Here is a 24,045-nt window from a genome sequence, read left to right as displayed (position 1 = left end):
TGATGCGCGGTATTTTATGCAACCCTGGGGGCTTCTGGAACAATATTACAATACCATACGTGAGAATCCTTCTAAAACGGAATCAACCCATGTTTAGGTAACGCATAATCCAGCCAAGTCAACTCATCTAGTGAAACTGGACCGGATGCAGCCTCACGCACGATCTCGTCGTGGAGAAGTTCCGATACAATCACCCTCCAGCCTGTGCTTTCTGTCTTCTTCCTATCCCTACGAGCTGCATATTTGACAGAGCCATATTCCTATTACCCTAACTATTATTTTAACGAAATTTACTCCATTTTCCCTTAGATCCCCACTCCTCCTCCATGGATGACGACATTTAGACCTTGATGAATTAAACAAGCTGAATTTCAACGATCGCTGAGAGCATTGAATGGAACTTCGATCACGTTGCCATAATGCCAACCGAAGAGGTCGATCTTTCTCAGCTATCTTCAAGCCAGCAAAATGCCCTCCAAACGTTTATTGCCATTACCGGCGGGGAAGAATCCGCTGCTATCCAACTTCTCCAACGATCCGAATGGAATACACAGGTAATTATGCTAACCCCTTTGAGATCTACTATGACCAAAGCTAGGATGGAGTGTCTGATAATTCATGATAGATTGCGGTCACCAAATTTTTCGATGGTGATGGCCCGGACCTTGTCGCAGAAGCACAAGCTGCCCTAAATAACCCTCCAGCGCGGCCACCCCGAACTCTCCAGAATCTAATGAACGGCGATGACGATATCCCCCTCCGCACTCTTTCCCCTGGGCGCACAACTGAACTGGCGCAGCGAATAACAACACCAACCTATCGCCCTCCACTTTTACTTGCCATACTCTTCACGCCTTTCAACCTGCTTTACAGATTGCTTTCCAGCTCATTCGGGCTCCTTGGGACAATTTTCCCGTTCCTCCCACGTCTGCTGAATACCATTTCGAGTTGGGGTGCGCAAGGATATAGACGAGATACAAGTGGGCGGAGGCCATTGGGCCCAAAAGACACTGCTCTCCGGTTCATCCGAGAATTTGAAGAAGAATATGGAAGCCATTCCATCCCGTTTCTTGACAATGGATATAACATGGCTATGGAAAAGGCCCACCAAGAGCTAAAGTACCTACTTGTTATCCTGCTGTCTCCAGAACATGACCTTACCAGCAGCTGGGTCCGGGAGACCCTTCTGTCGACGGAGGTTGTGGATTTCATTAACGATCCGGCCAACAAGATCATGGTTTGGGCTGGCAATGTTCGGGACTCCGAAACATACCAGGTTGCAAGCAGCCTTGGATGTACCAAATTTCCATTTTTCGGGCTAATAGTGCACAACCCAAGCGTGTCTTCATCTGCGATGTCCATAATAACGAAGGCCCCTGGCCCGACAACGCCAGCTGAAGTTATTGAGAAACTCCGTTCAGCGATTACCCAGAGCCAACCTCTACTCGACCGTGTGCGAGCTACGAGAGCCGAACAGCAAGCCTCGCGGACGATTCGCCAAGAGCAGGACTCCGCATATCAACGGTCGCTTGCGCAGGACAGGGAGCGCGCTCGAAAGCGGCAAGAAGCGGAAGCGGCCCGCCAGCGTGCAGAGAAGGAAGCGCAAGAAAAAAAGGCTGCGGCCGAAAAACTCGCGAACGACTTAGAGCAATGGAAACGGTGGAGGGCGCAGTCGATCCCAAATGAACCTCCTGCGATCGATAAGAACGCCGTTCGCTTGAGTATCCGCCTAGCATCGGGTGACAGAGTGGTTCGACGATTCTCAGCCTCCGCGGGTATTGAGGAATTGTATGCATTTGTTGAATGTTATGACGTGTTGCGCACGGATGGAGGGGAGGCAAATGCCTCTGGATCCGGGAACGTGCAACCTCCCGAAGGCTTTGAACATAAATACGGCTTCCGCCTTGTTTCGCCTATGCCTCGTGTACCATACGAAATCGAGGCTGGTGGCTCTGTTGGAGAAACAATCGGCAGAGGGGGTAATCTAGTGGTTGAAACTATCGAGGATGAGGATGAGGATGAAGATGAGGATAATGATGTAGAGGCAGATTCCGGAGAGGTCCGGGGCTCCTAATGGGAATTAGAGCATCAATGGGTTCAAGTCAGAATTAGATTGGGTTTTCTGAATTCTGACGCATCCTTCTTTCTTTTTCTAATATGGAATAAGGAGTTGGCTTTCTCTATCTTCTTGCGTACTCACCGTCTTTACATACCCAATTTACAAACCGGGAATATTCCCATAAAGAAGTTCATATCGTTATCGCACATCATTACACGCAAATCACTACACCGATCGATATTGGGTTTCATCCTAATAACATGGTCCCAAACACACCAGGCACCACTTGAATGCCCCTCGCCGTTTCGTTAATCAACGAGCAGACTGTATAAAGACGTAATCGCCAACGCTTGTTTCCCACGTCAAAATCGTAAATCGTGAAATCATACCAAAAAGAAAAAAAGAAAAAAAGAAAAAAAAAAGAAAGAAAGAAAAAACTAAAACTAAAACTAAACAATAAAGTCCTCCGTCGCCTCTTTGATGGTCTGTTCAAAACCCGTCCAACCCCTTCCTGAGATCCTCTTCAGCAAATCCTCCGCTCCTTGATTTGTAACCTTGCTCAAGTCTCTGCCCAGACCCGGAAGATCATCAATAAACTGTCTATCCGGATATAACTTCCTCATCGCTGCCAGTATATCGTTCCAATTATACGGCTGTGCAAACGCAAATAACCGCTCGGCGCGCACATCCTCATATATCAATGCAGCAACATGTACCAGCGCATTATCCCGCACATTAACGTAATACTGCGGTTTGTTAAATACCTCGTCCGCATATTGACCCCTAAACCCCTCCCAGACAGCTTTCACCCAGCCCGCTGTCGACCGAAACCCCTGATGCTGCGAGCTAAGCATCTTGCCAAAGTTCGCATTGGGCAGGACCGTATTGAGCACGAAATCCGGCTGGTTGTCTCTCACCCATTTCCATGCTATTTTCTCCCCCTCCGTCTTGCTGGCTGCGTAGACGTTATGTCGCCTTTGCCAACCTTCGTACGGCGGCGGAGCCCATGCGGCTCGCACGATATCTTCATTCCACGTCCCTGCATCCATTGTGAATTCCACATTTGGCTGTGGGCTCGCGGCGGCGGTGGATGAGGATGTCAACACCACTCTTTTCATCAATGGTTCCTTTCGAGCGGACTCGAGTATGTTGACGGTGCCGTTGGTGACCATGGGGATGCCTTCGTTGGGGTCATAGGTGACCAGGACAGGAGTTGCGACGTGGATGAGCCCGGATGCACCTTTTACGGCTTCATCGTAGGCGTGTGGAACGGCCATGTCGGGCACTTCGACGAAGTCGAATTTCCCGGGCCCATATTTTGAGCAGAAGTAGTCATTCAGCCAAAGGCCCTTGGCGAGTTTGCGTACTGTGCCGCGCACACGGAAGTTGGCTTGGAGCAGCTGGTCAATGACATGACTGGCAATGAAGCCGTTGGCGCCAGTAACGAGAACAAGCGAACCCAGCGGGATCGCGAGATTCTCGGTTGCGGACGGCATCTCGGAGGCGGAAGTAGTCACTTTATACGCAGTTTATAAGGGCCACGGTGTGATGAGGGGAAATAATTGGAGGACAATAAGCTAAACATTTGATTTCATCTGAAGAGTCCAGGTCCCTGGCAAGCAGAATAAGCACTTGAGACTAGTTCGAACCTGGGGTGAGAATACCTGAAACTTCATCAATGTCTTCTCCAAGGGATACGCTGCGTCTTTGGGTGGTTCTATAAATATTTTCGGGGAAGGCTGAACGAAGCGACAATGTGTTCAGGCAAAAAATTGCTTTCTTTGTTCGCAGATATAATATTTAAGAGCATGCGAGATTGGCCGGATGCGGCGAAAATAATTTGTTCGTTGCTGCGAGGGGCCACTCCACATCCTGATCCTCCATAATATATTGTCAGTCTTTGGTGTGGTGACAAAGATAGAACCCAAATGACTATGATAGAGTCTTCGATATTTTAACCCTAGCCAAAACATGGAGGAGTGTCAAGCAATCGAATGTGAATTTTTGGGTGATAACGGGGGTCTTATCATGGATAACGATGACTGGATAGATAGCAACGGTCAAGAACCTCAGAATAACACCAGAAACACCAGCAATTCATCTGACCAGAACAGTCAATGATGGCAAATCGACTGCAATTCAATCCTCATACAAACTTGATTGTAGTTTTGGGGCATTTTACACGCCAGACTGAATTAAAGAAGAGTTGATACGAACAGTGAAAGGGGATTGGCAAGGACTATTGAGGATCATAAATTTTATCAATGGCATGGAGATAGTGACTAAGTAATCCATTCTTATTGTGGATACGCAATCAGTCATCTGGAACTTGTTCATAATAGCAGTTCAATGTTAACTACTAAATTTGCTGCCGAGTGTTTCCCTAAATGAAGCGGGCGAACATCCTGCGGGCACACTCTCAGCGATGTCATAGATTAAGCCTTTCCATCAAAATGTTCAATTCGAGAATTTCACTCTAGAATTTTGGCCAACGTGACTTCTGGCAGTGAAGACCACCGAAAACTCGCTCCGGTTGAACCGCAGCCTGCATCGCAAACGGAATTTCCTTTCATACGAGCTTGTGGCAACAAGGTGTTGCGATTCAAACTCTTTGCAACGAAACTTGATGCAGCAGGAGGAGCTGGCCATTCTTGGTGTCAGCGCCATAATACTAAAACAATATCGGGATGTTGAGAACCAGGGCACAAGGGTATCTCATGAGAGATCTCAATTACTATTGTTTTGGAGAAGCGAACTAGTTAGCTATACAAGACACCACGACAAACCACCTAAAAAATATGTTCACTTGAAGTCTCTTAGCATTCAATGCTTTGTGACTCTCATAGCAAGAGAGAGACGCCCATCATGATAAAGCTGCAGGCCCAAAGATCCATCGCATTCAGACCAAAGCTAATCCGATTACTTCCTGAGGGATGTTCAGGGTCATCAGGAGCGTCTGGAGTGTCCTTTATATCCTTCTTGAGTGTCAAACTCTTCAGACCATCACCTTCAATCGTATCAAGCGGGGCCACTAGCGCCATCTGGTTCCACGAGAAGAGAGTATTCTTTCCGCCATAAATATAAACTTCAAATCGGCCGCTGAATTTTCCATCAATCCACACTCTGCTTCCACCAATTACGTCCGTTTTAATCGTCAGCTGCGAAGTCAGGGGGACTGTGACAGGTTTATGCGTGGAACTGGTAACATTTGTCCAGATGCGACCTGGATGACCAGGATCGTATCCGTCACCCTCTGCGACGGAGCGGAGTGGGTAAGCCCAGTTGTCGGAGTTGAAGACGAGATTTCCACCGTCATCGAGGGAGAGGGATGTATCATTGGAAGTCAACTTAAAGGGCCCGGTAATGTCGAGAATCAGGGTGTAGTTCATCCCTTTGCTCCCTTGCCCTAATATCTTCGAACCCTTTTCGCGGCTCCATTCTAAGAGCGTGTCACCTGCCTTTTCGTCTCCCTTTTCGGAGGGCAATCGCCGGTCAAGGTTTTGGCCTGGCGCGCGGTTCGTGAGGAGCTCAATGGTTGCGGACAATGTCTCGGCATCAAGACGATTACCTCGCGAACCAGCCCACATTCTAGCGGCAACAACAGGTATGCCATTCCTCATCGCGTAAAATGCTTCAAGTTGCGTGGTGGCAAATGGCCCATTGTCATTCCAGGCTGCAATGATAGCACCTTTATTGCCCTTCGCGCCGGGCTTAACCTGTTCCGTCACGTTTACTGGATTGAAAAGTGATGGCTCCCATTGCCAGTCTGGTTTGTTGGCGAAGTTCAAAGTCCGTGTGTTATTAAAAAATTGTGGGTAGGTTGCCGGGAAGATAGGGGTGTGGTCACTCTTCAAGGACATATATCCCCACCAGTCTTCGGAGTTTATGTATCGATATCCATCTTTATTCAAAAGGATGGGGTCGGATTGGCCATACTGCCAATGCTGAATAATAATATCTTTAGAGATAGTCATGTCATCGGAAGGCTCGTATGTTCCCCAGATACGAATATCTTTTCCGGATTTCGACTTAACAAACTTGGCCATTTCATTGACAAAGTGGATGTAGACGTCCGCAAGAGTAGGATCATACTCATCAGCACCGATATGCACTTCCTTCGTCTGGAACCATGGGAGGAATTCTTCCCAGATAGATTTAACGAGTGGGATTGAATCGGGATTAGTTAGATCCAACAAGTCCTTCTTCTCTAATGCAAGCTCTGGTTTCCATTTGGTGAGGAAGAGACAGTGTCCCGGTGCTTCGATCTCTGGAATGATTGTGACTCCACGACGCGCACAGTGCTGCTGGAGGTCTTCGAAATCCGCTCGAGAAAGAGTTTCATTCGCGCGCTGAATGACGCCTTTCAATTGCTCGTTCTCAGGATGTAGTGAGAACTGGGAGTATACTTCATACCACGTATCATTGAGTCCTCGGTTTAGAGGATAGTTATCACTGCTGTGGTATTGGAATTCAGACATCTTGAAGAATGATGCGTATGAGCAAAGTTCCTTTAGGAAAGATGGTGTGTACCACTTCCGTCCGGCATCGAGCAGGTACCCACGACTTGCATAAGCTGGGGCATCGAAAATCCGGCCAGCCGGGATCTCCTTTTCGCCATGTACAAGCAATAGTTGTAAGAATGTGTGGGTGCCCCAGTACATTCCACGGGCGCCAGTCCCACCAACAAAGACCTGACCATTCTTGATTTCCAGCTCATAACCCTCCTCCGACTTAGTACCGTCCTCGTAAGTCAATGAATCAGCATCTTGTCTGAACCCTCCTAGAATAATGCCTTTGGCATCACTAGGGACTTCTTTTATGCGCTGAAGGGTCCATTTTTCGCCTGTAGCTTGCTCCAGATCCGAGAGAAAGGTTTCCGCAAATTCATAACCGGAGGGCGGGATGAGGGTCAATCCATTCTCATCTCTTCGTTCCGAAAACTTCTCATCGATATACACCGTTTTGGGGGCTTCCGAGATTGAGAAGCCCGACCCGGGGGTGTTGTCATTGCCAGGCCAATCCACAGGTGGTAGGGTTTGCAGCGCTGCGACAGCTGTGGCAAGCAAGGGTAATAGTAGACGCATCATTGCTTCTGCGCAAGGAGAAAAGCCTAAGTGATGGGGCAGCTGTTGCTTGCATTTACATCGAGTAGCACAGGCATTGTTAGCCTTTTATAGGAAAGGCTGTTTGAAAATAGTGAAGGACCCATAGCTTCGGCATTCAGTAATTGGATTGTGACACAGCGAAGCAAGCTGTGCGACAAAAAAATGTCGTATGCAGCTAAGATGCTAGCGGAGCTCCACCAGGCGTGGGGGTGCTCCCGTTATCCGGGGTAAGGCTCAGATAGGTAACATCCAGGTCACACCGACAGGAACACCGATCTGCAAGTCTGATGAAACTCTTAGACGGTGGTCTGTCTTTGCATGTAACTCATGGACCTTTTGTCCAATGATTGAAATTCTCCGCCTTCTTCTACCCCGCAGAGGTTCTGGAAAACAACCCCCACGTCAGGGGATGTGGGAAATCCAGGCAAAAGGTACCTGGACTTGAAACAAGCTGAAAGACAATTGTGGTCTTGGGGGCTCGTGGGGGTTATACGGGCAATGGAATTCAACAGGAAATTTTAGTTCACCACATATGTTCAAAATGACGATGTTCATGATGAGAACTTACATGTCAACAAAGTTGGGGTCGAGACGGATTCCTATGGGGATTTACCACTGCATCAAAGGGGCCAATATTTCAAGTAAGGTAGCCATTTTAAGATATGGTATATAACAGACTGGTATATAAGTTTTTCATCCATCTGACAGTTACTCACCGGAGAGATAAATGCAAAAGTCAAGTTGGGTAACATTGCGTTAAAAACACTCATTTAGTAAATAAATGATGATGCCGAACTCCTCTGGGAGAAGACGGTCATGCAATTCTCCTTGATTAAACCTGTTAGGGCTGGAAATGTATGAGTTTTGAGGTGTTGAGCTGAACCTCCTTAACTAAGTGCCACCGTGGTTGTCAATGTTCATACCAAGGAGAATGGTTCATTTTTTTATCGTGCCACTCCACCATGCCAAACTCATACAAGGAAACAGTGTGAGTTCCCAATAATTTTTCTGACGAGGAACAGCAAATACTCCGTGCACATGGTAGCGTAATCCCCAGGTTGATTAAACCTTCAGAATAACAAAAGCATTTCTAAACATGTGAGATTATCAATTGCTGAAATTACACGAGCAGGAGGGATATGGATACGCGCTAGTGTCCTGTCACAGCCAAGAGGTGGGATTCTGTCAGTTACTTACAACATTTCCTCGAATCCCCGCGAACCCACAGGATTAGGAAGCCGGATTATTGCCATCAAATTACACTTGCGTCCCTTTCTGCGGAAATAAGAAGTCCGTAACCCCTCTTATGGAAGATCGGAACGCCTGAATCGTTGTTAGTAAATATCTCTCCTCCTAGCTCTCGAGAAAAATTGATGTGCTCATTTAAAAGCAACATCACAGACCGCTCGCTGTTAACATTGCGAGTGGCTTATCAACCGTTTGTGGCACTCATCAAAGGTTCCTGACTCGGTTTTCTTATTTTGAGCCCCGTTTCCGCGCTAGATGTCTTGGCACTTTAAGCTTATTTTAGGTTTCTCCCTTTCTCCATGACATCATCAGTTAATGGACCTATATTTCAATGAAAACAAAAAATGATGGAGCTTTTAACTCACGCAAGACTTCCTCTGAGATCCGTGAAACAGCAAGATCTGTTATATTTGGGTTGTCCCATCTCAAGACCCCTTTTGTGCAGTCTTCCGCCACAATTGAACAAGGGTCCGCAAAATCTGTGCCAACGAACAGGTCGCACTTGGAACGCCCGCGTCGCGTGAAATCCACGAGCTGCCGTCCGTGTAGCCACTGCTGACAGGAAAGCGATTTCTCGTCGCAGTCATAAGTTTAGGCTACAGCAACCGCTATTGTCAGCTGATCGATGAGCATCGGTGCGCCCTCGCATTCCGTTTTAGCAACGAGAATTTTGAAATATTTCTTATGACAAAATTGGCTGATACAAATCCACCTCTACAGGGTCCGTTGTGGAAATTATCAGCAGGAAAAATCTGTATTTCAAACACAAAATAAACTGTAGATTAATGCATGTAAAGTAGGTAAGCGTTAGTTCAACAAAATTTATACGTGCACGTCTATATCGACGTTTCATAACATTGCTCAAACCAAAATTCATGACATATAATATCACGAGTGGTCCTAATATCTAGGCGCCCACTTACTATACTCCGCCACAAGCACTTCTACTTTAATGTAAAGTTAGGATGGGAATCTACTCCGATATAGCTGCTTTCCTCATAGGAGTCAGCCAGCCCAACCCACGAATTCACTCTAGATGCAGGGAGAAGTGACAAGGGCCCATTTTCCTACCGTTGGCAGTGGTCAAAGGATTATATATTAAAGCATGTCGAAGCAGGATGGGTACACAAACCGGTGGGATTCTATGCACATTGAAGGGTAATGAATGGCGTCTTATAAATTAAAACTTTTCAGTGATTGACCAATAATGGCTTATGCGCATTTAAGAGCTCATATTGCTAACATCCCTGCTTTACATTCGTGTATGTGTATAGATGGTTACTTCTGTCAGAAATAAGATCTGCGGACTCGCTGAACATAAGTATATTTTCTGAGTAGAGAGTACCTTCGTAATATGGTTTGAAGGTACTGTCTCTCCTCCACTCAATCTCTAGGTGTAGCCCGAATGTGCCACAGATTCTTCAGCAGTATATTTGAATAGCATGTCTTATATTGAGCCATTTTGTCTCAACTGAACGGCATAGTGGGTCAACGAGGAAATCGCCGCATTCTGATATAACGGAGTGGGGTGGGCAGCCCCGACTGTCTCATGCTTTGATCTACATGTATGGAGTACGCATCACATGGACCCGTCGCGCTGAGGAGACCATGGTAAAAGATCTCATCACGGAAGCACTGCCGCTGAGATGTCTACAACGCGCAAATCAGAGCAGCTTACTTGGAGCGAGACAGATGTAAAACGAGGAAATTCCTTTTAATCCTGGGTCATCAACCATGAAGAAAGATTAGGAGAGGAAAGGGACACGAGGAAAAAAATCCAAGGAGAGCATAGAGGACAGTGGGGGGGCTATGTCAATGACACAGGGACGAATAAGACGAAATGAGAGAGGGAAAAAAAGAACTCGCTACCATTAAATAAAACAGCATAATAAGGTTTGTTGTCTTTTACGTCTTTATCGACATTTAAAAGAAACAAACAAAAAGAAGTAGCTACAAATTCCTCAATGCGCCGCTTTTTAATTCCCTTTGTTTGCTTGTTTTGATTTATTTCCCCTATGCTGCAGTAATGGCACGTCGAATCTGAGCGCCCCGTTGTCTCGACGAAAGTCTAGTCTTGCTGAGGTCGGTAGGTGCCTTCTGCACTTCTTCATTACCTTCAGTGAGGATGAGCTCGATGTGGCATGGGCTTGACATGTAAGGGTTAATCTAGAGATTGGATCACGAATTAGCTTTACATGTATGGTGCAGAGAAGCTGTGATGCAGTGGCGGAGGGAAAGGAGAACATACACGACCGTGCGCGCGGTAAGTGCGTCGTCGCTGCTTGGGAGCTTGGTTGACCTGGATGTGCTGAACGACGAGGTTGCCGGTGTCAAGTCCCTTGGTATCGGCATTGGCCTCGGCGTTCTTGAGGAGGGAGAGGAGGAATTCAGCAGACTTGACGGGCCAACGCGCCTTGGAGACACCGAATTGCTTTCCTGTAGAGCATAAGAAAGCCTAGTTAGTACACATATCGCATGTTAATTGCGGGGTTTTTTTGCATGCTCATTGCCCTTTCTGGGTCTAGATCCACGGGCCCACCAGAGCAATATCCAAAAAATTATCCAAAACGCCGCAATTTTTCCACAAAGTATATATCTATCTCTTCCTTACAACGAAGACATGTTCGTATTTATTTCCAATCTCTCAAGCCATGCACTCCATTTCCATTCAAGAAACAACCTCATTTCCCCTTGGTTTCCATATTCCCCGGACCATCGAAGGGCGAACCAACGACGAAAACGAAAAAAGCCAACACAATAACTCACCCTGCGCACAACGTCCAGTGCTGCCGGCATATCTTCGCATGGGCACAGCCTCCTTATGAGCTATCACATTCTCCAGATAAGCAACAGCGCGCTGCAGTTTCCATCCGTTGATCGCCTGTGCAGTCTCGCGGGTGTTCTTGAAGCTGACACGAAGATAGGAGCCGCGGGAGCGTGCGCTCTTCGCGCTGGGGATCGATTGGGCTGCGTAGCGGACCTGAAAGTTCGAATATCCGTTAGTATAACAGTCTTATAATCGTCCTGGAAAGAAATTTTTATTCTGGGGCAGAGTTGAAAAGTCCCACGGAGCAATGTCGCGGACGGGTCGACGGGAAATTGAGACGTCATAGCTATCATAACACAGAAAAGAATAGGGCAGTTAGGAAACTCACCATCTTGATAGAGTTGTCGTGGTGAAAGATGGTCCTCGTTGTCGGGGTTGGTTGAGATGAAGAAGTTTGTCGTCAACCTGTGGCCTGAGCCATTTCCGCCCGGTTAGAGTGCTGTGAGGCGCGAAGCTAAGCGAGTTCCCGATTGGGAAAGGTGTGTTGTTGGACAGCCCTAACGCTAGGTTTTTTTGGAACTAGTGTCATATCTGGTATTGACCTTGAAATTATCTCCAAATGGTCACAATATGAAGAATATCAATTACATTCAACGTCAATGGAGAAGAATCAATCCATGGCACGCTTAATTAGGAGTACGGAACTCCAGTTGAATGAGGCAAGAAAGTCATCCCTCAAATTACCCTACTTCGGAAGTAATAGAAACGAAGGACTTCGCCGGGGGAATGCAGATAAAAAGAGCAAAAGGTATTATATTATGAATGTTATTTAAAAATACTCGAATCAAAACAGATAAACTAAAATGAACGAAGGAGAAAACAATTAAATACCCATAAACTGTCAGAGGTGGTTTCTTCAAGAGTTGGCGGCGCAGCGGGAATTCGCTCGCGAACAATGTGTACTAGCAGGTTCAAAGCTTAGCATTCCTCTGCTCAGGAACCCGAGTGACCAAGTTGCCCCCCTCCAAACATGACTTTAGATTACGGAGGACAAGCAATTCCATTTTCTTTTGCGCCTCGTGTGTGAAAGTCCCTATGTGGGGAAGCAAAAAGGCCCTCGGATGATCACGCAAATCCTTCTCGATTTTGGGCTCGTGCTCATACACGTCTAGACCAACCGATGCGACCTATTAGGGGTATCAGAATATATTCCAGGGATTGCCGCGGTTTGAGTTACCGTGCTTTTGATGGATATTTGCTTACCTCATTTTGCAGAGCTGCGACTAGAGCTTTCTCATCGATCACAGCACCACGCGCGGTGTTTACAATAACCACGCCAGTCTTCATTTTCGCGAACTCAGGTGCCCCGATGATATGCCTAGTCTTATCCGTCAATGCGCAATTGATGCTGAGGACGTCGGATCTCGAAAGGAGCTCATCGAAGGTGACGTATTCGGTTCCCTTAGGTTCGGGGTCGGCTCGATTTCGGTTGTGATAAATAACCTTCATTTTGAAGGCCTGAGCCAGAAGAGCGACTTCCTATGGAGTCAAAATGCAATTTAGCTATTAAAAATTTCCCTTTTTCGACAAATTCCGGCAAATGGGATGGCATCAACTTACAGTTCCAATACCTCCCATGCCAAGGATCCCAAGTACCTTCTCTTGGGGGTCATGCCCCAAGCTTGTTTTTCCTCGCCACTCCCCTGAGGGATGGTCAGCAACTAGCTGTATGGCCAAGGCACAGCAAAAGAACTATAACGAAATATAATCTCACCTTCTCGAATAGCAGATAATGGAGTCCACACTTTTCTTAACGCGCCGAGCATCAGGAAAATTGCAGTGTTTGCGGTGGCATCATTGACCGCTTGCGGCGTATTAGAAACAGCGATTCCTATACCAAGCATTTAAGCGATTAATATTTTCTCAAACTTTTAGTGAGTTACGACATGAAAGCAATAGCAAAAGAATAGCAAAATACATACCTTTCTTGGTGCATGTTGCGATATCGATATTGTCATATCCCGCCCCGTTGTGGCAGATGAACCTAAGTGATCTCGGGAGCGCATTGAGAAGCTGGGCATCGAAAGAACCGGTAACCTGCAGAGCGTGTGTAACCACTAGTTATCAGCGTGGGGAAGAGGCTTGAATGCATGAATTTCTAAAAGAAACGATTGTTTTGCTCGAACATCCAATGCACAAGATGTGGTGGAATTGCGCAGCCGCCCAAAACCAAATGAAAATAAAATGGACATGGGCTAACCTTCACTGATTCGTTCGACCGGTATATCGCGACCACGTCGTTGTACTTTCCGTTTTGACAGTCGGCAAGAAACTCAGCCCGGTTTCCTTGGCAATATTCCTGCAACCTGTCAGCGGGTTCTGTTCTTTCCCTTCCTCTTCTTTTCTTTTCTTTCCCTTGACCAGTTCTCCAGGTGCATGTCACACAAAAAGACGAAGAACGAAAGATTGGAACTTGAGGACGGCAGAAAACAAATGACGTCCACCAGATCATTGACTTTTCAGGTCAAGGGTGCAGGCATGAAACAAATCCCGCCCCACAATTTGCATGAAGATGGGAATATCGATGCAATGTTGTTTCTTTTTGGGTTGCTCAGCGAGTTGCAGCTCTATTCAAATATCAATCACATCCATTGTCCAAACCTGTTACTTTCTGGGCTTCCGTAGAAGCCACTCGTGGACATGTGGACGTGCCATCCGTTTTCCATTCTTTGGGCTTAGTTTCATGCGAGCGCAAAATGCGCACTCGCGTGAGAGAGGCAAAGGATACAAAGAGCTGAGAAAACGAGAGAGCCGAGGAATTGAATTGAGGACCGGGAAATGGAAAATTGAATCGAATCGGAATGGGGTGATAAATGCCTCCTGACGTCCTCAAGATTCAAGTAACACAACATTTCGTTTCAGGGAGCCAACTTTTTCCCAATGCCACGATAAAGATTCATGCGGTTCGAAACGGCATGGGAGGGAAGGGGCCCAAACAAGGCCAAAGAACCGGGATTAAAAATACGTACACGCAGAGAAGCCAAAGAAGCCAATGCCTTCCACTCCTTTTTGCAGTGGTCAATATTTCCAATCAGAAGGACTGCTCGTTGCGACATTGTCGTTGATAATCGGATCAATTGGCGGATGGTAAAATTGGTCAATTCCTCTGAGATGTCCGAGGGGTATTACTAGGTATCTCCGTCAGTGGCAATTCGCCTTCCAGGGAATATCATTTCTATATAGAAACGCCGAGGGCGTAGTATGACAAAATGATCAATGGAAGGTGTTTATCAAAAGGCATAACAAGAGCTAGTGCCAAACACGATCCTCTTGAATGTGTGTCCAAGGAGATATGTGTGGATGAGAACAAAACAGGTGCATAGGGAAGGATGGAGAGGTGCAATTGTCGAAATATCCATGGAGTCTCAAACAGACTATACATACACTTGCAAGCCTTACTGTGAAGCCTTTCGTTCCTCTCGGATTTGGATTTTTGACAAGCAGTACGGAAGTGAATAGCATATAAAACTGGAACCGATGAAAATCAAGTCGACGGGGAGCAAAGCGAGGCAGACAGAAGAAGTTCGTTCACCTGGTGGGTAGGAGGAAGAATAGCAGTGATATCTCTCCCATTCCATTGCGCTCGTTCACTCGTATTTATATCATTCCCAGGCGAGAGCGGAACAATCCTGGGCAGGGGGTCAAAGACTGATGTGGCAGCATCGTGAGCTGGCTTCTTCCTTTATCGCGATGATGTATCCGCTTTTCGACATAGAAGTTTGCGGATGAGTACACAGGGGGAATGCAACGAGCACCCTGTATTAGGGTTTCGTTCGTTGAGGGTCAGCTGGCGCACTCGTTGGGTTGTAGGGGGCGAAAGGCCGCAGCCGCGCAACAGCGGAACCAGCAGCTACTATCATTATTCAGTAGCTCCAGTAGCTAGCTCTTAGGGCGATAAAAGTCTGACTATCTGTGAAGCAGAAGATCGGCAATTGATATACCCAGGAAACGTTATTATAGATTAAGCTTTGGACTGATGGCAATATCAAACAGACGAAGGGAAACGCGGGCGGCGGGCGCAGGACCTGCCAGGAGGACGGCGAAAGACAATGTAAACATCATTAATATCATTAGGCAATGACAGCTTGATTGTGAGATGCTCTGCATGCCCTCCCTTTTCTTCCCCAAATCTTCCTGCTCAGTTTGCTCCTTCAGTCCCCAGGCGGATCATCCCCTGAATACTAGTACCTAAGCGCTAACCCTAACCCTAACTCTTTTTTTGAGACATCATTCCTGGGAGTTTCCACCACAGAATAATAGATGTTACGGTAAACCGCTTGCCAGCTGTGGCCCTTTTCCTTTCCCTGAGGCGTATATCAACTAGTTTGGTGGGGCTGTTTTGGTGCTGAATATTCTGTTTCCTGAGTTTCTTTGTCTACAACCTCGTGTTGGCCCGTGTTGGCTGGTTCCAGACACGTTTTTGTGCAACCAGACTCTTCCGAATGGACGGAGCGGAACTCGGAACTGTCAGCCCATCATCCGTATTATTTAGCTTATAAGGTCTACTAACTGGGTGAAGTATGCCCGGAATTTGCTATTTGCTCTTCGGCGATATGCCTGCCTCCTCAATCAGGGATTGATTTGATATAAAGGTGCAAGCCTCCTTGCGGATGACACCGCAGGCTTGAAATACAGAACTTAGTGGCCACTGACACATTTCTTCATTCGCTGTCATTTGTGGGAGAAATAAAACTACAGGCAGAGTTTTCTAGCCATCCTGAACACTACCGATGTCCCGCCCCAATCCTCAACCCTTCCGCGCTCTTGTGCTTCATGGAGCTAAAGACCTCCGATTAGTATGTATGTTTCATATACGCCCATGTCTGCTCAACTGCCCGGATACGTCCTTTGATACCCATCCCCCACTCCATATCAAATCCGCCCCCACACAAACAAGAGCAAACAGTACTTGCTAACATTTCCCCAAGGAGGTTCGCCAAGCTTCAGCACCCCAGCCCGGCGAACTGCAAATCGCCATCCGTGTTACCGGCCTCTGTGGCTCGGACCTGCATTACTATCAGCATGGGCAGAATGGAGACTTTATCATGAGAGCCCCGCTTTGTTTAGGCCACGAATCAGCGGGCACCATTACCGCCGTCGGAACCGACGTGGAGGACTTCCAGGTCGGCGATCGCGTGGCTCTCGAGGTCGGTTTTCCATGTACAAGCTGCGTGCTCTGCAAAGAAGGCCGTTACAATATCTGCCGCAGCCTGCGCTTCAGGAGCTCCGCAAAGACCTTCCCGCACCTGGACGGCACGCTGATGGAACTGACAAACCACCCCGCCGATAAATGCCATAAGCTTCCCGCTCACATCAGCGACGTGCAGAGCGCGCTGATTGAGCCGCTGGCAGTATGTATGCATGCGATACGCCGTTCGAATCCCGCCGATGCGGAGTCTGTGGCCCGGGCGCTGTCCGCTACTCGAGTCCCCGAAGAAACGGCCGCACTGATCTTTGGCGCAGGGGCCATCGGCATGCTCCTCACCGCCGCACTGGCCGCGACACAGCATTTCTCCACCCTCGTTGTCGCGGATATCGACGAAGCAAGGCTGAGGATCGCTGCGTCCCTCCCCTTCCCTCTGGCGAAGATCCGGACATACCTACTCCCCAAACCAGCCTCGGAGGCCAGCCCACAAGCAGAAGAGGACCTGGCTCAGCAGATGCTATCCGCGTTCTGCCTTCCCAATGGTTTCAGTCGTACATATGACTGCACGGGCGTTGCTAGCTGCATACGCATGGGGATCTATGCTACTGGCCCCGGCGGAGCGGTCGTACAGATTGGAATGGGCGGCGCGTCGCACCCTAACATACCCCTGTCGGCAGCAGCGCTGCGCGAAGTCGATCTCATTGGTGTATTTCGGTATGCTGCTCGGGGGTATCCGGATGCAGTGGCCTTGATGGGCAGCGAGAAATTTCAGGGAGTGGCGGAGAAGGTAGCAACGCATTTTGTGCGGTTTGAAGAAGGGGATAGGGCATTTGACTTAGCAGCAAAGGGGGTGGATGAGCAGGGGAAGCCAGTTGTTAAAGTTATAGTTGTTTCTGGACGGGAAGCAGAAGACCACGAGAGGTAACTAGGTTAGAAAGATAGAGGTAACTTCCTGATGGAATGTATCGCTTGTGGAGGAGTCATGAAATTTTGAGTTACAGTCTACTTGTGATTGGACATATATATGCTTGTAGGTAGTTTAGCATTTGAAATGCTATCTGGATGTGAACACGGGAATGTTTATCTAGCATACCATCATAAAAAGCAGTTTCTTCGAGCCTGTTATCGAATGCAACTGCTTGTGCTTAGGTAGCAAAAATCTGTAACATGAAAACAGAGTATCAAATAGCCTCCCATCTATGAGCATATACCTCACAAGCAGTCCTAATGTGCGAATGATGAACATGAAAATCACGGCTGGAGGGGGATCGCTCTATAACTCTTCATCTTTATTTCAGACCCCCAGCCAACAGCACACTCTGCCCTGTTAAATAGCCCGTCTGCACACACATCTCCACCACATTTGCAACCTCCTCTGGAGTTCCTAATCGGCCTAATGGGATACCCGCAGCGACTTCCGGAATGGCCTGGGCGTTGGGTATCATGCCCGTTTCGCCAATCATAGCGGGTGCAACGTCATTGACACTGATATTATATTCGGCAAGACGGGTGGAAAGATTTTTCATCATGCCAGTCATGCCACCCTTGGACGCTGCGTAGTCTATTCATTGTGTTATGAAACTGGTTAGCGAATATGCCAAATATGATGAGAAACAAACAAAGAGGAAAGCAAAGCAATGAAAAAACTAGATTTGGCAAACATACGACACCCGTTAATCCCCCCTCCATATCCTGCTATGGAAGACATAAACACAATCCGTCCCCATCGCTGTTCCTTCATCCGCTCCACCACCCCCTTTACAAGAATAAATGACGCCCGCAAATTTACATTGAGTGTGTAATCAAATTCCTCCAACGATATATCCCATATTTGTGGGATGCGCCTGCCGTATCCAGCATTTGACACCAAGATGTCTGGAAGTTGTTTGTGCGCTTGGTCAATCTCGTGGAACATGCGACTGATCTGTTCGGGGACGCCAACATCAACTTGACGTATTGAAATGCGTGGGGGTGGTCCTGTGGATTGGTTCCGTTGCAGTTTGATGGAGTCAAGCACCGCGCGCATCGCGTCGAGGTTTTTGGAGTAGGTTAAGGCGAGATGCACGCCCCTTGTGGCAAGTCTACGAGCACATGCGGCCCCTATTCTGAAACCGAAAGATTGCTGCGCGTCAATATACCAGCTGGCGTAGAGTTTTCTCCCGCTGAACAATTTGAAGCTTAGCGGGGAGCTACTGACCCTGAAGACGCTCCAGTTATGAGAGCCAGACGGCCTTCGATTTCATTAACGGGTTGTTCCATTACTTTGAGTGGCCTTTGGGTCGAGATAGATAAGAATATTATATCCACCTTATATACTTTTTGCAAACATTTGGTTTAGAGGATATGCACTACAAACAAATCGTAGCACGTCTCGTCATGGTTTGGTTGCAATAGTTAAGCTGTTCAGTTTTTTTAAGTGGTGACGTAATCCCACCCCGCAATGTTCCCAAAGAGGAACTTCAGGAGACCACCCGCGTGGACTTTGGCCAGGGTTAGGCACCTCATATACTAAACTCGAACTGGTCAGAGAAAGCACTCTCGGACAAAATAAAATGCCTCCACAAGACAAAACCGGAGCTCAAAATAATAAATTGCCGTTAAGATCGACCGGCCAATTTTGAACGGGCCAAATCGCCTCTGAGGTTACCGGATATGGATTATGATGCGGAAACGAATTCATGCCCATGAAGGTGGGATTCCCCATGGGATATCCAGAGACATAGTCACCTACAGCCTCGAGATCCAACCATGAGAAATCGTTCATTGGTGAATACTGCATATAGGGCTGTTCTGGCAGCCTATTTGGGACTGTTCCTGTCGGGACACTTTCATCCTTGCGCTGATGCTCTTGAGTATTCGATGACGATGACGATGCCTTGGGTTTCCACAGAAGTTCGAGCAATCGAGCATATCGGGAGCCGATGTCGTCGGGACCAGCACTCGCTCTGTGGAGTCTGTCTGTGGTAAGGTTTATCAGATGCCGAACGGCTTGCTCCTCTGGAGCATTCATTACTCCAAATGAGCGGGCCTAGGTTAAACATGTTAACAAGTCAGATCTAATCTACCTCCCAAAAGGAAAGCAAGGATTGTTCAAAATCATATACCTTGTATAAAAATACTGCCGCATAAATGCTATACCTGCAATTTAAGAAGCTGTCAGTAGGAAATATCTCAACAACCAACTGGCAAGGAGGGTATGCCTACAGATAATATCGTAAGGGCATGAAATGTAAATGTTTCTCGGGATCAACGTAGTTATTCAAGATTGTGAGATAGGACTTCGCCGCATCAACTGATGCGTATATAAAACGGGCGTCCTGCATGGATGCAACATTGCTAAATGCTGCCCGTAGGTGCTCTCGTTGGCTAGGAGCATCTCCCTTGGGTTTGGAGGTGAGTGCTTGAGAAATCGCCGCTTGGAAGGCAAACGCGTTTGTGTACAGCCTCAGATATTCGTAAGACATCTGCAGAGTTACTTTGATGTGTTGAGAGCCTGTAGATCGCTTGTATAAGCAAAGAAATAAAGAATCAGCCTGGTGCTGTCATGGTAGACATACAAGTCAATGTACCCCAATTTCGATTCCAGCGCTCAATGGCATTGCGAAAGTCATCAACGTATTTCACATAGTCCCCCATTAACATCATCTGACTGCTCGTGCGCATTCCCGAGTAGAGGACATCATGGACGTTTCCGTACAGTTGTGTGAGATCCAAGAGTGCCTGGAAAATCTTCGCATAATCTTCATCCGTTGAGGTGAGAGGCTGTAGAGACGGAAAGTCTTTAGAGACAAGCCCAGTCATAGGGCCAGGGCCGCTTCAAACATTGATCACTGAATTTGAGAATATTAACATAAAATCTGAAATATAGCAGCTGGTCCATGCCAATCGCTTCCGCCCGTCGTTTTGGGTGTCGTTTGCTGGATCGCCTCTAAAAGAAGTACGATCAAGTCCAAGGAAATATCCAGAGCGGAGAGCCAGCCCAACGTGCATCCATGCCGCTCTGTCTTCCTCTCCTCGCCCTACAGCTTCAATCTTTGGCCGTAGGCCCTGGGGCTCCCATTCAGCAAGGATGAGCAGTGCCTCGACCGCTTCGACATCGCAATCTGCACCAGCAGCGATGCCAGAGATGAGCTCGTGCATATACTTGGAACAAACCTCATGAACCTGAGGCGTTTCCACAAGGTCCTTTGAGGCAATGGTGAGGACCGCAGTCAGAAGATGCTTCTCCTGGGACGCAAATGATTCCAGGGCAGATGGATCAAAATACTTTCGTGGGACCAGGGGGAGATAAGGATGGAAATTGTCGGCGTAACGCGTCACCAGCTGGGAAACGGTTTCACGGGTGAGCGACCTATTCTTGATAAGACGATATGCCTTGATTCCTGGTTCAGACTCCTCGTCTTCAACCCCAGGAAGTCGAACACGGCTTTTTGATTCGGAATAATGATCTCCCGTTTTCTCGAGATTTGCGCTTTCTGCGCCTCGCTTGGCAACGTTTGTCAAACATTGCCATGCGTCAGACGGGTTCCGTGGAACGGATCCGATTGCGCTGTCAGTAGTTGAAGCTGAATCGTCGTCCTCTATATTGATCGTAGATGCAGTGGGTGGATCCGATCTCCCATAGTGATCTGATGGATATGGCCGCGGGAACGAATGTGGGTCCGTCGGGCCAGGGGCACCACTCGGAGCAAGCTGCATCACTCTGGCCGGTGAGGAATTGGAATGCATCTCAAGATTGGCAGTTTTCGGCTTGCGGATACGGCGACCCCCTCTGTTTGAGCTACCTAGGACGCATTCACGATGGTCTCGTAGACAACGCTGGCAAGGCGGAGTGCCCGGACTTCCACTGCTGTCCCTGGATGCCAAATATAAGAGTCAGTCAGACATCGGTTCGTCCGTAAGAGCAATCTCCCTTTGTGGAAGATCTGCCTGTTCTCGCGGGGTATTTGGTGTGGATAGCGAGAAACAAGGGGTCGCCTATTCAACCCGAATTGAATTCTGGAGACTCCCATCGTACTTACAAGTCGCATCTAGATTTGCGCTGGCGACAGTGCAAACACGCTCTCGAGACGCGCTTCATGAGGTGTTCGGAATGGGACTTCAACTTGGGTTTTGTAACCTGTTTGGTTACGCCATTGTGGATAGCTGTGGAAAGCATGGCTGCTTAGGGATAAGAAAGCACAGAACAAGTCTCCTTCTCAACTCGAGCTGCGAACCACCGGCAATAAGCCAGCATTTGGGTCTTTTCCTTCGCCCTCGCTTCTTTGCTGGGGATGCAGTGGTCCGTCTTGGCATTGGACGGGAGTTTCTGCTGCTGCGCTGTTGCGGTGCGGTTGCGCATCAAGTGCTAGGGCCAAAGTCGCACGATCAGCAGCCCCGGGTCAGCAAGGCGAATGCTGGTCTGTTATGAGATGCATCCGTGACAACTACTTACAGCGGACTAGCAGCAGCGAGGGCAGTCGAGGGTTGAAGGGAGCGGTGGCGGGCCACTCGGTACAAAGCTACGGAGGGCGCTATCAAAAGAATTGCGCCGCTCAGATTCAATTTATACAACTAAGAAGCGCCACAACATTTTAATGAGTAATTACATTTAGCTTCAAATGACCCCACATTCTATTTATATGAGAATGCCACATATTCTGAATTGATTCCTCTTTTTTCTCAAATATCTCATCTCTAATATTTCATCTGCTGATTCATATGACACTCAATACTGATATTGCCACAAGAGCTCTTGTGGTGGCTCTTAAATCACCCTATTTTGGCAAGTCAAATACTGAAATCACAGAAATCACCCAGATCTCAAAGAGTCAAATCAACTGTATATATAAACATGCAATTGAACATGGATTTGATTCTGAACTGCCTCATATTATACTTTGCAATGAATGGCTTTGAGATGCCTCCAAATCTGATCAATCAACTCAGAGAAATGATAGTATTAAGGACACTATTCTTGCAAAGATTCAATGTGATCAATATGAATGAGAAAAGACATGTACTGATCTTATCAATGAATTCAGTAATGAAGGAATTGAGATATCTTCTATGACTATATGAAGGATTCTTCACAAAGCAGGCCTGTGAAAAACAAAGTCTATATGAAAGTCAGAACTCACCAAGAAGATGTGACTAGATTGACTTCAATTCTGTCTGGAGCATAAAGATTGAATCTTGAAGGATTGAAAGAATGTTATCTGATCAGATGAAATCTCTGTTATTCTTCTTCATCAACAAGATGGATATAGAATATAGCATGCATCTCATGAGATCTATTCTCAAAGCTGTATATATGAATGATGGAAGGAATCATCTGAATTCATGTTCTGAGCCTGCTTCTCATACAATAAGAAGGACTCATTTCATTGTTGGGTCAGAGAAACCTTGCAGAAGCATGCTCAATCCCTTGAGTATATTGAGGCTTTAAATGCTGAAATGGAATCTATAAAGAGGCAAGAATGGGAGCTGTCAAATGGCATTCAAAGATTACAGATTGATCATCAGCAATCAGATCAAAAATCAATATGAAAGTTCAAACAGGCCACAGACAAGCTATCTTGTGACAAAGATGATGAAATTGATTGATATTACTATCAAGTTCAAATTCTCTTACCAAAGCTATTTCCCTTTGCAAAAGAGTGTCAAATTGATTGTCTGAATACTATTGTGCAAGAGGATAAGGCCCCTTCACACAATCACTATATCCAATGTTATATGTACAATATTCATGGGATTCAACAGCTGCTTTGATGTGGGAATTCATCTGATCTCAATGCAATTGAGGCAGCTTGGCCCTGGATGAAGTGCAGAACAACAAGAAAAGAAGCTTCTAAGAATTATACAGAAGCTGTTAGAGTATGAGAGCAGACATGAAAGAATCTGCCACAAAAGAAGATACAGACATGGATTGAGCAGATTCCTGTACATATTGAAAAGATTATAGAGTTAGAAGGTGGCAATGAGTATAGAGAAGAAAGACAGCACAGACAGATGGAGGAATAGAATACTCATCTGATTGGCAGATTGGCACACAGATTGGCAGGCAGATTGACACACAGGTTGGCAGGCAGATTGGCACGCAGGTTGACAGGCAGATTGGCAGGCAGATTCCATGTTGAATAGCAGCAGAGACAAGGAATAATCAAGAGCTGAGTATTCAGTATAAAATACAGTGTGAATTTCTGCCAAGATTTGTGGCGCTGTCTAGTTGTCTTTTTGCCGGCGCAATTCTTTTGATAGCGCCCTCCGTACAGTAGTCCCGAGATAGCGGCGATAACGAGCCTCTGCGGCCCATGCTGCGGGTTCCATGTCGTTTCTTCCCCACACTAGCCCTAAGTGGGGAGCTTCTGCCGGGGACTTGCCCGCTAGAATCACACGCTACAGCGGCGGCGGCGGTGACTTCGGGGTGACATCTGGAGTGACTGGGTGGCGGGGAGGTGCTAACTTCTGGGCGAGTACCGTAGCTGGGCCAAGCCAATAACGTCCCCCGGAGCTGGCGGCTGGCTGCCCTGGGCTGAAGTCGTCGGAGCCTGGAGGGCCAGCGAGAGACCCAAATACAGTTAACTAACTAGTTACATTAATTAACCAATGGCACGAACCAAGCCAGGCCCAATTGTGAAGAATCAAGACGATCAACATCCACACCATTTATCTACCACAT

General features: G+C 47.2%; 8 protein-coding genes across 8 annotated transcripts; 3 read left to right on the top strand and 5 right to left on the bottom strand.

Moving 5' to 3' along the window:
- Positions 1 to 231: 231 nt before the first annotated feature.
- HCBG_01411 (UBX domain-containing protein) lies at positions 232 to 2,186 on the top strand (the record flags this gene model as incomplete). Its single annotated transcript, XM_045428461.1, has 2 exons — positions 232 to 554; positions 626 to 2,186. The coding sequence occupies 2 exons, from the start codon at positions 420 to 422 to the stop codon at positions 2,072 to 2,074; spliced, it is 1,584 nt and encodes a 527-aa protein (XP_045290247.1).
- Positions 2,187 to 2,508: 322 nt separating this feature from the next.
- Positions 2,509 to 3,555, bottom strand: HCBG_01410 (aldehyde reductase; the record flags this gene model as incomplete). Its single annotated transcript, XM_045428460.1, has 1 exon — positions 2,509 to 3,555. The coding sequence occupies one exon, from the start codon at positions 3,553 to 3,555 to the stop codon at positions 2,509 to 2,511; it is 1,047 nt and encodes a 348-aa protein (XP_045290246.1).
- A 1,344-nt stretch (positions 3,556 to 4,899) lies between these two features.
- Positions 4,900 to 7,143, bottom strand: HCBG_01409 (glycoside hydrolase; the record flags this gene model as incomplete). The annotated part of the gene is made up of 1 exon (XM_045428459.1): positions 4,900 to 7,143. One exon carries the CDS (start codon positions 7,141 to 7,143, stop codon positions 4,900 to 4,902), a length of 2,244 nt encoding a protein of 747 aa, XP_045290245.1.
- Positions 7,144 to 9,619: 2,476 nt separating this feature from the next.
- Positions 9,620 to 10,110, top strand: HCBG_01408 (uncharacterized protein; the record flags this gene model as incomplete). The annotated part of the gene is made up of 2 exons (XM_045428458.1): positions 9,620 to 9,674; positions 9,854 to 10,110. 2 exons carry the CDS (start codon positions 9,620 to 9,622, stop codon positions 10,108 to 10,110), a joined length of 312 nt encoding a protein of 103 aa, XP_045290244.1.
- Positions 10,106 to 14,295, bottom strand: HCBG_01407 (60S ribosomal protein L17; the record flags this gene model as incomplete). Its single annotated transcript, XM_045428457.1, has 11 exons — positions 10,106 to 10,578; positions 10,661 to 10,848; positions 11,179 to 11,392; positions 11,498 to 11,525; positions 11,568 to 11,644; positions 12,071 to 12,141; positions 12,210 to 12,366; positions 12,800 to 12,882; positions 13,162 to 13,276; positions 13,739 to 13,806; positions 14,205 to 14,295. The coding sequence occupies 11 exons, from the start codon at positions 14,293 to 14,295 to the stop codon at positions 10,426 to 10,428; spliced, it is 1,245 nt and encodes a 414-aa protein (XP_045290243.1).
- Positions 14,296 to 15,969: 1,674 nt separating this feature from the next.
- HCBG_01406 (xylitol dehydrogenase) lies at positions 15,970 to 17,310 on the top strand (the record flags this gene model as incomplete). The annotated part of the gene is made up of 2 exons (XM_045428456.1): positions 15,970 to 16,035; positions 16,168 to 17,310. The coding sequence occupies 2 exons, from the start codon at positions 15,970 to 15,972 to the stop codon at positions 17,308 to 17,310; spliced, it is 1,209 nt and encodes a 402-aa protein (XP_045290242.1).
- A 105-nt stretch (positions 17,311 to 17,415) lies between these two features.
- Positions 17,416 to 18,753, bottom strand: HCBG_01405 (3-ketoacyl-acyl carrier protein reductase; the record flags this gene model as incomplete). Its single annotated transcript, XM_045428455.1, has 3 exons — positions 17,416 to 17,946; positions 18,051 to 18,490; positions 18,583 to 18,753. 3 exons carry the CDS (start codon positions 18,642 to 18,644, stop codon positions 17,675 to 17,677), a joined length of 774 nt encoding a protein of 257 aa, XP_045290241.1.
- A 44-nt stretch (positions 18,754 to 18,797) lies between these two features.
- HCBG_01404 (C6 zinc finger domain-containing protein) lies at positions 18,798 to 21,543 on the bottom strand (the record flags this gene model as incomplete). The annotated part of the gene is made up of 7 exons (XM_045428454.1): positions 18,798 to 18,893; positions 18,994 to 19,413; positions 19,490 to 19,523; positions 19,590 to 19,878; positions 19,943 to 20,199; positions 20,236 to 21,240; positions 21,407 to 21,543. 7 exons carry the CDS (start codon positions 21,541 to 21,543, stop codon positions 18,798 to 18,800), a joined length of 2,238 nt encoding a protein of 745 aa, XP_045290240.1.
- Between the last annotated feature and the right edge of the window lie 2,502 nt (positions 21,544 to 24,045).

This window comes from Histoplasma capsulatum, assembly GCF_000150115.1.
Source record: "Histoplasma capsulatum G186AR genomic scaffold supercont2.2, whole genome shotgun sequence".
In the NCBI taxonomy this organism is placed as follows: Eukaryota; Fungi; Ascomycota; class Eurotiomycetes; order Onygenales; family Ajellomycetaceae; genus Histoplasma; species Histoplasma capsulatum.
The sequence above is the reverse complement of the archived record's forward strand: the minus strand, read 5'-3'. Positions and strand labels throughout refer to the sequence as shown.